This window comes from Mustelus asterias, chromosome 10, assembly GCF_964213995.1.
Source record: "Mustelus asterias chromosome 10, sMusAst1.hap1.1, whole genome shotgun sequence".
Taxonomy (NCBI): Eukaryota; Metazoa; Chordata; class Chondrichthyes; order Carcharhiniformes; family Triakidae; genus Mustelus; species Mustelus asterias.
In genome coordinates this window covers 122913556-122928103 of record NC_135810.1, presented here as the reverse complement: position 1 = coordinate 122928103, position 14548 = coordinate 122913556, and the positions used below count along the sequence as shown (strand labels likewise).

General features: G+C 46.4%; 1 protein-coding gene across 3 annotated transcripts in view; it reads left to right on the top strand.

The window, feature by feature from the left end:
• Positions 1 to 14548, top strand: part of LOC144499943 (autophagy-related protein 16-1-like) — a 109207-nt gene that overhangs the window by 74734 nt on the left and 19925 nt on the right. For all 3 annotated transcript variants that reach the window (XM_078222659.1, XM_078222657.1, XM_078222658.1), the window contains 2 exons: positions 747 to 818; positions 4793 to 4913. In XM_078222659.1, the coding sequence (XP_078078785.1) occupies positions 747 to 818; positions 4793 to 4913 (193 nt within the window). The remainder of the gene's footprint in view (positions 1 to 746; positions 819 to 4792; positions 4914 to 14548) is intronic.

The following is a 14548-nucleotide window of genomic DNA, read 5'->3' as shown; positions in this document are numbered from 1 at the left end:
GAGGTTGGAATTCACTGCCCGTGCAGCATGAGATGATTTGCTCCTTGGGGCGAGCCAGGAAAAATGGGCCGAATGGCCTCCCACTGTGCTGTAACCATTCTGTGATTCTGATCCTCAATTTCCCTTTGAGAAGGTGGGGGTGAACTGCCGCCTTGAACCGCTGCAGTCTATGTGGTGTAGGTACACCCACAGTGCTGTTAGGGAGGGAGTTCCAGGATTTTGACCCAGTGACAGTGAAGGAACGGTGATATATTTCCAAGCCAGGATGGTGAGTGACTTGGAGGGGAACCTCCAGGTGGGGGTGTTCCCATGTGTCTGCTACCCTTGCCCTTCTAGATGGTCGTGGTTGTGGGTTTGGAAGGTGCTCCCTCAGAAACCTTGATGAGTTGCTGCACTGCATCTTGTAGATGGTACACACTGCTGCTACTGAGTGTTGGTAGTGGAGGGAGTGGATGTTTGTGGATGGGGTGCCAATCAAGCGGGGCTGCTTTGTCCTGGATGGTGTTGAGCTTCTTGAGTGTCGGAGCTGCACCCGTCCAGGCAAGTGGAGAGTATTCCATCACACCCCTGACTTGTGCCTTGTAGATGGTGGACAGGCTTTGGGGAGTCAGGATGTGAGTTACTCTGCTGAATTTCCAGCCTCTGGCCCTGCTCTGGTCGCCACTGTGTTTATGACACATCGGTGATAGGTTTTGAAATCTGATCTTCAATTAATCTGATTTTTTGCCTTTCTCCTCTCGGTGTAGGGTGTGCAGCTCCTTGCAGGATCGTACGATAATACTGCCCGCTTGTGGAGTCTGAGGAGCTGTGAGCTGAAGGTATGTCCAATTAAACTGTGTTTGAACATTGTCAGCTTGTCTATTCCCCTGACAATTAACATCGGAACAACACTGGAGGGGGAGCAGAGGAGATTCACTAGGTTGATTCCGGAGTTGAGAGGGTTGGCTTATGAGGAGAGACTGAGTAGACTGGGGCTATACTCATTGGAATTCAGAAAAATGAGGGAAGATCTTATAGAAACATATAAGCTTATGATGGGAATAGATAAGATAGAAGCAGGGAGGTTGTTTCCACTGGCGGGTGAAACTAGAATTAGGGGGCATGGCCTCAAAATAAGGGGAAGCAGATTTAGGACTGAGTTGAAGAGGAACTTCTTCACACAATGGTTGTGAATCTGTGGAATTCCCTGCCCAGTGAAGCAGTTGAGGCTGCTTCATTGAATGTTTTTAAGGCAAGGATAGATAGATTTTTGAACAGTAAAGGAATTAAGGGTTATGGTGAGCGGGCGGGTAAGTGGAGCTGAGTCCACAAAAAGATCAGCCATGATCTTATTGAATGGCGGAGCAGGCTCGAGGGGCCAGATGGCCTACTCCTAGTTCTTATGTTCTTAAAAAGAGAGACTTTGCATTTATATAACACCTTTCCCACCCTCAGGGCATCAAGTAGCATTTCCCAAACAATAGAGTTTCTCTTGAAGCATCGTCAATGTGGGGCGGCACGGTAGCACAGTGGTTAGCACTGCTGCCTCACAGCGCCAGAGACCTGGGTTCAATTCCTGGCTTGGTCACTGTCTGTGTGGAGTCTGCACATTCTCCCCGTGTATGCGTGGGTTTCCTCCGGGTGCTCTGGTTCCTCCCACAGGCCAAAGTTGTGTGGTTAGGTGGATTGGCCATGTCTAATTGCCCCTTCGTATCAGGGAGACTAGCTAGGATAAATGCATGGGGATATGGGGATAGTGGGATTGTGGTTGGTTCAGACTTGATGGACTGAATGACCTCCTTCTGCATTGTAGGGATTCTATGTCTGTGTGGGTTTGCTCCGGGTGCTGCGGTTTCCTCCCTGGTTGGATGTATTGGCTGTGCTAAATTCTCCCTCAGTGTACCCGAACAGGGTGCCGGAGTGTGGCGACTAGGGGATTTTCACAGTTACTTCATTGCAGTGTTAATGTAAGCCTACTTATGACACTGATAAATAAGTGCTTTTTTAAACTGACTGTCATAATGTAGGAAACTCAGCAGCCATTTTGTGCACAGCAAGCTCCCACAAACAACACTATAATAATAAAGAGATCGGAGAGGCAGTGGTGTAGTGGCATTGTCGCTGGACTTGTAAATCCAGAGACCCAGGGTGATGCTCTGGGGACCCGGGTTCGTATCCCACCATAGCAGATGGTGAAACTGGAATCCAATAAAAATCTGGAGTTAAAAGGTGACCATGAAATCATTGTCAATTGTAAAAACCCATCTGATTCACTAATGTCCCTTTATGGAAGGAAATCTGCCGTCCTTGCCCGATGTGATCCTATGTGACCAACAACTTTCATTTGTGTAGTAACCTTACCATAGCCAAATCTGTGAAGGTGCATCATGGGAATGGTCATCAAAAACAATTTGTCACCCGAGCAACATGAGTGAGTTATTCGGACAAATGACCCAAAGTCTCATCAAAGAAGCAGGTTTCAAACAACATTTGAGAGAGGGGGAAGAGGGGGGAGAGGCTGAGGAGGAAATTCCGGAACTCGGGTACACAGGCAGCTAAAGACATGGCCACCAATAGTGAAACAATTAAAATCGGGATGGCCGGAATCGGAGGAGCGCAGGGATCTGAGAGGATTGTGAGGTATGGGGCGGCACGGTGACACAGTGGTTAGCACTGCTGCCTCACAGCACCAGGGACCCGGGTTAGAGTCCCAGCCCTGGGTCACTGTCTGCGTGGGTTTCCTCCGGGTGCTCCGGTTTCCTCCCACAGTCCAAAGATGTGCGGGTTAGGTGGATTGGCCACGCTAAATTGCCTCTTCGTGTCAGGGGGACTAGCTAGGGTAAATGCATGGGGTTATGGGGATGGGGCCAGGGCGGGATTGTGGTCGGTGCAGACTCGATGGGCCGGATGGCCTCCTTCTGCACTGTAGGATTCTGTGAGTCTGTGATTCTATGAAGAGATGACAGAGATAAGGAGGAGGCAAAGCTATTTGTAAACAAGGATCGGCTCGACTAGGAGCTGATGAAGGTCAGTGAGCACAAAGCCACCTGAATGGAAAGTGAAACAAAAACAGAAAATGCTGGAAAATCTCAGCAGGTCTGACAGCATCTGTGGAGAGAGTTTGAGTTCTGGACGATCCCTTGTAGGGTCCTCCTTTATCCCTTGTTTCAGATTCCAGCATCCGCGGTATTTTGCTTTGATCTGAATGGAAGGCGAGATTGATAACTGAGCTAAAATGGCTTTTTAAAAAATCCATGGCATTTATTGTCCATCCCTAGTTGCTCTTGGAGGGCAGTTGAGCGTCAACCACATTGCTATGGGTCTGGAGTCACATGTAGGCCAGACCGGGTAAGGACGGCAGATTTCCTTCCCTAAAGGACATTAGTGCACCAGATGGGTTTTTACACTAATCAAGAATGGTCATCAGTAAGAGCATTACCCTGGGTCTCTGGATGATGTTGCAAAGTTGTGCTTGGAGGTTAAAATTGCAAGCACATAGAGTGCCAAAAAAATGAAGCATTTGTATCAAAAGGCCAAGCAGCAGGGTTACCAAGGCAACAGGCTTTTGAATTTTTTGAATTTGGCCAATAAATTTGAACTCGGCACTTGGATACCAAGAACCTATTAAATTTAAATCTGACGGCTTTGGCAACCTAGGACCAATTCTTTTGTGGAAATATCGATACGTCATCACAGGTATAAAAGAAGAGGGCAGAGGGACAAAAGGCAAAGATTAACTGCCGCCTGCCACAGCTCACAGCTCTTAGCTCAAAGCCTCATCCAGATAGCAAAGGTACCAAAGAGGAAAGAAGAATCAACAGAGAAAGCCCAGAATATTCCGGAAGACACAAAACCTGGCTGCAATTTAGGGAGTGACTAAAATTCAATTTTTTTTGTGGAATGAGTGGGAATTGTATTCATTGGAACAACATTCCATTAGAATTGTGTTTTATTCGGTTTGTTAATAGTTTAGTTCATGTGTTCACTGATGGTTCGATAAATAAATTGTTACATGTTGATTTTAGAGAGAATGTCGGGGATTTATTTTGTATTTAACCACTAGGAGGTGCTGAAGAGCAGGTCGCACCACTTCACACACCCATTTTACAGATTATAGGGTGAAGTACTCCTTTTGAGGTGTTTCGGTGTCAGTTCTGAGAGGGGGGAGTCCACCTCTGCTTTATAACAATGACTAGTTCAGTGACAGTACCACTGCACCACTGGCTCCTTCCATCTTAATGAATGATTTTGAGTTCTTTCAGGCGAAGAGAGATCTGGGACTGATGGATTTAACAGCGCAATAATAATCTGCCAGTCACATATCCAGTGATTCCAGAGCAGAGGTTAACAAACTACACAGTAATAAAGTTAAATGAGTTTTTTTAAAAAAAGGAAAGTTTATTTATTAGTTACAAGCAGGCGGACATTAACGCTGCAAGGAAGTTACTGTGAAAATCCCCGAGTCGCCACAATCTACAGTGGTTAGCACTGCTGCCTCACAGCGCCAGGAATCCGGGCTCGATTCCCGGCTTGGGTCACTGTGAGGAGTCTGCACATTCTCCCCGTGCCTGCGTGGGTTTCCTCCGGGTGCTACGGTTTCCTTCCACAGTCCGAAAGACTGTGCTGGTGAGGGTGTATTGGCCGTGCTAAATTCTCCCTCAGTGTATCCGAACAGGTGCCAGAGTCTCGGTCCAGATGCTATTTGATTGAGTTCCCTCGTCCCTCCCTTCTGTGTTTTGATTCCATTCTAGATTTCTGTATTTAACAATTTATGTTGGGTTTTTTTTCGTTCTGCTTCCTGTTTTCTGTCCAGTGCGCTTTGTCAGGTCACAGTGCAAAGGTCACAGCGGCAAAGTTCAAGTCTTATTATCGAGAAGCTGTAACAGGAAGTCATGACAGAACAATCCGGATCTGGGACCTGAACAAAACTGCCTGTGAGTAAGTTTCCTTGGTTCCTGCTTTTATAAATTCTTAACCAGAAAGGATGAGAATGTTCTTCATTCTGCACCGCAAACCGTTTGCTCAATTCTCACCTTGGCGCTGACCTTCTCCAGCTATTTCTCATCTCTCTCACTGGGTCTCTCATCACTTTTCAACTCTTGAGCTCCACTTGTTTCAGCTTTTTCTTTTCTTCCTCCCCGGAACCCCACACCCCCTGCCTCTCCTCCCCCTTTCCAAATCCCTTCACCCTCTGACCCCTTCCTCCGCCCCCACTGCTATATTCCTCATGATCGGTGATTTAAGAAACTAAAACCAGTCTTAATGTGGAACAGATTTATTCATGGAGTGAAGCTTTACAGGTATTTCCCTCCCAACTCCACTCCATTTCTCTGTCAGTAAATGTCTCTACATGTGCCCGAGTAGAACATAAGAAATAGGAGCAGGAGTAGGCCATCTAGCCCCTCGAGCCTGCCCCGCCATTCAGTAAGATCATGGCTGATCTGAAGTGGATCAGTTCCACTTACCCGCCTGCTCCCCATAACCCTTAATTCCCCTACCGATCAGGAATCCATCTATCCGTGATTTAAACATATTCAACGAGGTAGCCTCCACCACTTCAGTGGGCAGAGAATTCCAGAGATTCACCACCCTCTGAGAGAAGAAGTTCCTCCTCAACTCTGTCCTAAACTGACCCCCCTTTATCTTGAGGCTGTGCCCTCTAGTTCTGGCTTCCTTTCTAAGTGGAAAGAATCTCTCCACTTCTACCCTATCCAGCCCCTTCATTATCTTATATGCCTCTATAAGATCACCCCACAGCCTTCTAAACTCCAACGAGTACAAACCTAATCTGCTCAGTCTCTCCTCATAATCTACACCCCTCATCTCCGGTATCAACCTGGTGAACCTTCTCTGTACTCCCTCCAAGGCCAATATATCCTTTCGCAAGTAAGGGGACCAAAACTGCACACAGTATTCCAGCTGCGGCCTCACCAATGCCATATACAGATGCAGCAAGACATCTCTGCTTTTATATTCTATCCCCCTTGCGATAAATGCCAACATCCTATTTGCCTTCTTGATCACCTGTTGTACTTGCAGACTGAGTTTTTGCGACTCATGCACAAGGACCCCCAGGTCCCTTTGCACAGTAGCATGTTGTAATTTTTGACCATTTAAATAATAATCCAATTTGCTATTATTTCTTCCAAAGTGAATAACCTCGCATTTGCCAACTCCATAGAACAGTACGGCACAGAACAGGCCCTTCGGCCCACGATGTTGTGCCGAGCTTTATCTGAAACCAAGATCAAGCTATCCCACTCCCTATCATCCTGGTGTGCTCCATGTGCCTATCCAATAACCGCTTAAATGTTCCTAAAGTGTCTGACTCCACTATCACTGCAGGCAGTCCATTCCACACCCCAACCACTCTCTGCGTAAAGAACCTACCTCTGATATCCTTCCCATATCTCCCACCACGAACCCTATAGTTATGCCCCCTTGTAATAGCTCCATCCACCCGAGGAAATAGTCTTTGAACGTTCACTCTATCTATCCCCTTCATCATTTTATAAACCTCTATTAAGTCTCCCCTCAGCCTCCTCTGCTCCAGAGAGAACAGCCCTAGCTCCCTCAACCTTTCCTCATAAGACCTACCCTCCAAACCAGGCAGCATCCTGGTAAATCTCCTCTGCACTCTTTCCAGCGCTTCCACATCCTTCTTATAGTGTGGTGACCAGAACTGCACACAATATTCCAAATGTGGTCTCACCAAGGTCCTGTACAGTTGCAGCATAACCCCACGGCTCTTAAACTCCAACCCCCTGTTAATAAAAGCCAACACGCTATAGGCCTTCTTCACAGCTCTATCCACTTGAGTGACAACCTTTAGAGATCTGTGGATATGGACCCCAAGATCTCTCTGTTCCTCCACAGTCTTCAGAACCCTACCTTTGACCCTGTAATCCACATTTAAATTAGTCCTACCAAAATGAATCACCTCACATCTATCAGGGTTAAACTCCATTTGCCATTTTTCAGCCCAGCTTTGCATCCTATCTATGTCTCTTTGCAGCCTACAACAGCCCTCCACCTCATCCACTACTCCACCAATCTTGGTGTCATCAGCAAATTTACTGATCCACCCTTCAGCCCCCTCCTCTAAGTCATTAATAAAAATCACAAAGAGCAGAGGACCAAGCACTGATCCCTGTGGCACTCCTCTAGCAACCTGCCTCCAGTCCGCAAATTTTCCATCCACCACCACCCTCTGTCTTCGATCAGATAGCCAGTTACCTATCCAATCTGCCAACTTTCCCTCTATCCCACACCTCCTTACTTTCATCATAAGCCGACCATGGGGGACCTTATCAAACGCCTTACTAAAATCCATGTATATGACATCAACTGTCCTACCTTCATCAACACACTTAGTTACCTCCTCAAAAAATTCAATCAAATTTGTGAGGCACGACTTGCCCTTCACGAATCTGTGCTGACTATCCCAGATTAATCCGCATCTTTCTAAATGGTCGTAAATCCCATCCCTAAGGACCTTTTCCATCAATTTACCAACCACCGAAGTAAGACTAACCGGTCTATAATTACCAGGGTCATTTCTATTCCCTTTCTTAAACAGAGGAACAGCATTCACCACTCTCCAGTCCTCTGGCACCATCCCCGTGGACAGTGAGGACCCAAAGATCAAAGCCAAAGGCTCTGCAATCTCATTCCTTGCCTCCCAAAGAATCCTAGGATATATTTCATCAGGCCCAGGGGACTTATCGACCTTCAGTTTATTCAAAACTGCCAGTACATCCTCCCTCCGAACAACTATTTCCTCCAGCCTATTAGCCTGTAACACCTTCTCTTCCTCAAAAACATGGCCCCTCTCCTTGGTGAACACTGAAGAAAAGTTTTCATTCATCACCTCGCCTATCTCTACTGATTCCATACACAAGTTCCCACTACTGTCCTTGACCGGCCCTAACCTCACCCTGGTCATTCTTTTATTCCTCACATAAGAGTAAAAAGCCTTGGGGTTTTCCTTGATCCGACCCGCCAAGGACTTCTCATGTCCCCTCCTAGCCCTCCTCAGCCCCTTTTTCAGCTCATTCCTTGCTAACTTGTAACCCTCAATCGAGCCATCTGAACCTTGTTTCCTCATCCCTACATAAGCTTCCCTCTTCCTTTTCACAAGACATTCCACCTCTTTCGTGAACCATGGTTCCCTCACTCGGCCATTTCCTCCCTGCCTGACGGGGAGATACCTATCAAGGACACCCAGTATTTGTTCCTTGAAAAAGTTCCACTTTTCATTAGTGCCTTTCCCTGACAGTTTCTGTTCCCATCTTTCTGTTCTCCATCTTCCAGACCATCGCCCACTCACTCAGCCTATTCAAATCTCTCTGCAGACCTTCCGCTTCCTCCACGCAATTCACTTTCCCACTTATCTTCGTGTCGTCTGCAAACTTTGTTACCCTACACCCAGTCCCCTCCTCCAGATCGTCTATATAAATGGTATATAGTTGAGGCCCCAGTACCGATCCCTGTGGCACGCCACTCGTCACCATCTGCCAACCAGAAAAGCACCCATTTATTCCAAATCTCTGTTTCCTGTCGAACAGCCAATCCCCAATCCACGCTAACACCCTACCCCCAACTCCATGTGCCCCAATCTTCTGCAGCAACCTTTTGTGAGGCACCTTATCGAATGCCTTTTGGAAATCCAAAAACACCGCATCCGCCGGTTCCCCTCCGTCAACCGCACTAGTCACATCTTCATAAAAGTCCAGTAAGTTCGTCAAACACGACTTTCCTCTCATGAATCCATGCTGCGTCTGCTTGATCGAACCATTCTTATCCAGATAGCCTGCTATTTCTTCCTTAATGATGGATTCCAGCATTTTCCCAACTACAGATGTTAAGCTAACCGGCTTGTAGTTACCCGCCTTTTGTCTACTTCCTTTTTTAAACAGCGGCGTAACAGTAGCCGTTTTCCAATCAGCCGGCACTGCCCCAGAGTCCAGTGAATTTTGATAAATAACCACTAACGCATCTGCTATTACCTCTGACATTCTTTTCAGTACCCTGGGATGCATTCCATCCGGGCCCGGGGACTTGTCCACCTTCAGTCCCGTTAGTCTACCAAGCACTGCCTCCCTGGGAACATTAATTGTATTGAGTACCTCTCCTCCTACCAACCCTCTATCGTTAATATTCGGTAAACTATTTGTGTCCTCCACCGTGAAGACTGACACAAAAAACCTATTTAAAGTCTCAGCCATTTCCTCGTTTTCCACTATTAAATCCCCCCTCTCGTCCTCCAAGGGTCCAACATTCACTCTAGCCACTCTATTCCTTTTTATATATTTGTAAAAACTTTTGCTATTATTTTTTATGTTTCGAGCTAGTTTAGTTTCATAATCTATCTTTCCTTTCTTTATTGCTTTCTTAGTCATTCTTTGTTGTTTTTTAAAGCTTTCCCAATCTTCTAAGTCTCCACTATTTTTGGCCACTCTGTACGCATCGGTCTTTAATTTAATACTCTCCTTAATTTCCTTTGTTATCCACGGCTGGCTATCCCTTTTCTTACAACCCTTCTTTATCACCGGGATATATTTTTGCTGAGTACTGAAAAGGATCTCCTTAAAAATCCTCCACTGTTCCTCAGCTGTCCTACCTACCAGTCTGCTCTCCCAGTCCACCTTCGCCAATTCAGCCCTCATCCTATCGTACTTCCCTCTGTTCAAGCAGAGGACAGTGGTTTGGGACCCTACTTTCTCCCCCTCCATCTGCACCAGAAATTCATTCCTTTCCGCCTGTATGTACTTGGCCTCTACACTCACACCTTTCATCTCCCCTTCAATCCCTTTGCCTCTCCTCCCTCCTTCCCTCTCTCCTCCACCTCCCATCTCCTCCCCATCACCCTTCTCTGCCCTTTTCCCCTTTATCTCTCACACTTCCCCTTCTCTCTCTCATCCTCTCATTTAATTCACTGTGTTCCTTTGCAGCCTCTTTGTGTCCACTTCACAACTTACTTTCCTACCCACTTTTTCATCATCAGTAAATTTAGCAACCAAACCTTTGGTCCCTTCGCCTAAGTCATTGATATGAATTGTAAATGGTTAATGCTTCAGCACTGACCCCTGTCGCGCTCCACTCATTACATTGTGCCAATCCAAAAATGACCGATTTATATCTACTCTCTGTTTCCTGTTACGGTGGTTCAGTGGTTAGCGCTGCTGCCTCAAAGTGTCAGGGACCCGGGTTCGATTTCCAGCTTGGGTCACTGTCTGTGCGGAGTCTGCGCGTTCTCCCCGTGTCTGCGTGGGTTTCCTCTGAGTGCTCCAGTTTCCTCCCACAGTCTGAAAGACGTGCTGGTTAGGTGCATTGGCCATGCTAAATTCTCCCTGGGTGTACCCGAACAGGCGCCGGAGTGTGGCGACTAGGGGACTTTCACGGTAAGTTCATTGCAGTGTTAATGTAAGCCTACTTATGACACAAATAATAAAAATAAAAAACAAACTTAACAAATCCATGCCAAAATGGTACCCCCGACAGCTTGAGGTCTTATTTTGCGTAGTGACTACTGATGTGGCATTTTATCAAATGTCTTCTGGAAATCTAAGTACAGTACACCCACTGGTTCCCCTTTATCCACAGCACATGTTACTTCCTCAAGGAACTCCAATAAATTTGTCACAGAGTCATAGAGGTTTACAGCATGGAAACAGGCCCTTCGGCCCAACTTGTCCATGCCATCCTTTTTTTTAAACCCCGAAGCTAGTCCCAATTGCCCGCATTTGGCCCATATCCCTCTGTACCCATCTTACCCATGTAACTGTCTAAATGCTTTTTAAAAGACAAAATTGTACCCGCCTCTACTACTACCTCTGGCAGCTTGTTCCAGACACTCACCACCCTGTGTGTGAAAAAATTGCCCCTCTGGACACTTTTGCATCTCTCCCCTCTCACCTTAAACCTATGCTCTCTAGTTTTAGACTCCCCTACCTTTGGGAAAAGATATTGACTATCTACCTGATCTGTGCCCCTCATTTTATAGACCTCTATAAGATCACCCCTCAGCCTCCTACGCTCCAGAGAGAAAAGTCCCAGTCTATCCAGCCTCTCCTTCCAACTCAAACCATCAAGTCTCAGTAGCATCCTAGTAAATCTTTTCTGCACTCTTTCTAGTTTAATAATATCCTTTCTATAATAGGATGACCAGAACTGCACACAGTATTCCAAGTGTGGCCTTACCAATGTCTTGTACAACTTCAACAAGATGTTCCAACTCCTGTATTCAGTGTTCTGACCAATGAAACCAAGCATGCTGAATGTCTTCTTCACCACTCTGTCCACCTGTGACTCCACTTTCTAGGAGCTATGAACATGTACCCCTAGATCTCTTTGTTCTGTAACTCTCCCCAACACCCTACCATTAACTGAGTAAGTCCTGCCCTGGTTCATTCTACCAAAATGCATCACCTCGCATTTGTCTAAATTAAACTCCATCTGCCATTTGCCAGCCCACTGGCCCAATTGATCAAGATCCCGTTGCAATTGGAGATAACTTTCTTCACTGTCCACTATGCCACCAATCTTGGTGTCATCCGCAAACTTACTAACCATGCCCCCTATATTCTCATGCAAATCATTAATGTAAATGACAAATAACAGTGGACCCAGCACTGATCCCTGAGGCACACCGCTGGTCACAGGCCTCCAGTTTGAAAAACAACCCTCTACAACCACACAGAAGCCAATTTTGTATCCATATAGATACCTCATCCTGGATTCTCTTTCACAAAATCATGTTGACTCTACCTGATTGGATGGAGATGTTCTAAATGCCTCGCTATAACCTCCTCAATAATAGATTCCAGCAATTCCCCGAAGACAGATGTTAAGCTAACTGGCCTATAGTTTCCTGCTTTCTGACTCCTCCATTCTTGATGTGGAGATGCTGACTTTGGACTGGGGTGGGGCACAGCAAGAAGTCTCACAACACCAGGTTAAAGTCCAACAGGTTTATTTGGAATCACGAGCTTTTGGAGCGCTGCTCCTTCATCAGGTGAGTGGTGGGCCACTCACCTGATGAAGGAGCAGTGCTCCGAAAGCTCGTGATTGCAAATAAACCTGTTGGACTTTAACCTGATGTTGTGAGACGGCTTACTCCTTCATTCTTGAATAATGATGTTAGCACTGCTACCTCACAGCGCCAGGGACCCGGGCTCGATTCCCGGCTTGGGTCACTGTCTGTGCTGAGTCTGCACGTTCTCCCCGTGTCTGCGTGGGTCCCCTCCGGGTGCTCCAGTTTCCTCCCACAGTCCGAAAGACGTGCTGGTTAGGTGCATTGGCTATGCTGAGTTCTCCCTCCGTGTACCCGAACAGGCGCCGGAGTGTGGCGACTAGGGGACTTTCACAGTAACTTCATTGCAGTGTTAACGCAAGCCTACTTGTGACACTAATAAATAAACTTTAAACTTTTAAGAGTGGCTCGCTAGAACCATCACAGACGGAGTTGGCTGGATCCCAAAGCCCTATACCTCCATGCTAACACACTGTCAGCCCTTGCCAAGCCATGCCCCCCACCCACCAAACTTTACCTTTACCCCCTCCATGCCACCTCACCTGGTATTGTTGGGCAGTTCCTTGACAGTTTTGACACTTCCTGGACAAGCTTGACAACTGGACAGTTCCAATAAGTTTGCACATAAAAAGTGCACAATCGTGTTCACATTTAAATAACTCCAAAGAGTGCTTTATCTCTCCCAAAGTGTACCCTATCCAAGAGTGTACCTTACTTCTCCCGAGGGGTAGCTGGGCAATTCAAATGAATCCACCAACGTCTCTACTTTCTCAGAAGACTAAGGAAATTTGGCATGTCAGCTACGACTCTCACCAACTTTTACAGATGCACCATAGAAAGCATTCTTTCTGGTTGTATCACAGCTTGGTATGGCTCCTGCTCTGCCCAAGATCGCAAGAAACTACAAAGGGTCGTGAATGTGGCCCAGTCCATCACTCAAACCAGCCTCCCATCCATTGACTCTGTCTACACTTCCTGCTGCCTCAGCAAAGCAGCCAGCATAATTAAGGACCCCACGCACCCCGGACATTCTCTCTTCCACCTTCTTCCTTCAGGAAAAAGATACAAAAGTCTGAGGTCAGGTACCAACCGACTCAAGAACAGCTTCTTCCCTGCTGCTGTCAGACTTTTGAATGGACTTACCTTGCATTAAGTTGATCTTTCTCTACACCCGAGCTATGACTGTAACACTACATTCTGCACTCTCTCCTTTCCTTCTCTATGAACGGTATAATGCGCAAGAAACAATACTTTTCACTGTATGCTAATACATGTGACAATAATAAATCAAATCAATAAATTTCGACCTCCTCTTTCCTGTTCTGATCCGCACATTCCGGATTTCACATTCCTGTTCTTCTAACATCCACATCCGTGGAACCAGCTAGTGATTTGAATTGAAAGCTGACTCCATGATTCGTGCATGCATGAACTCTGGCCTGACTCCAGCCCCGCCCCACAAAGATGGGAAACGCCGGGTTCGGAGGCGGGACTTAGAACTTTCCATAATTTCTGACCTTTTTGCCATGACTGTGCACCCATCACCATGGTGAAAATCTGGGCCTGACTGTCTGCCTTTATATTTCGATAAGAAGTCTCACAACACCAGGTTAAAGTCTTCTTAAAGAGACTTCTTACCGTGTTCACCCCAGTCCAACGCCGGCATCTCCACATCATTTATATTTCGAACCAGCTTCCTCTCACACTCTAATTTCTCCTTCTTTGTTAAGTTTTTAGTCATTCTTGCTGTCCTTTCTTTCAGGGGAGGCGATGGACTAGTGGAATTATCGCTAGATTATTCATCCAGACACTCAGCTAATGTTCTGGGGACCCGGGTTCGAATCCCGCCACGGCAGATGGTGGAATTTGAATTCAATGAAAAATATCTGGAGTTAAGAATCTGCTGATGACCATGAAACCATTGTCGATTGTCGGAAAAACCCATCTGGGTCACTAATGTCCTTTAGGGAAGGAAATCTGCCGTCCTTACCTGGTCTGGTCTACATGTGACTCCAGAGCCACAGCAATGTGGTTGACTCTCAACTACCCTCGGGCAACTAGGGATGGGCAATAAATACTGGCCAGCCAGCGACACCCCATGTCCCACGAATGAATTTAAAAAATCCTCTGACCTGTCACTCATCTTTGCAGAGTTATATGTTTTTTCTTTCAATTTGAAACTATCTTTATTTCCTTAATTAGCCGCAGATGGTACATCCTTCCCTTAGATACATCCTTAACCGTCGTTAAGAATCAACCACATTGCTGTGGCTCTGGAGTCACTTGTAGGCCAGACGGGGCAAGGACAGCAGATTTCCTTCCCTAAAGGACATTAGTGAACCAGATGGGTTTTTACAACAATTGATGATCGTCTCATGATCACCATTAGACTTTTAATTCCAGATTTCTTTTTATTGAATTCAAATTCCACCATCTGCCGTGGTGGGATTCGAACCCGGTTCCCCAGAGCTTTACCCTGGGTCTCTGGATTACTAGCCCAGTGACAATACCACGACTGCCTCCTTTGTCATTGAA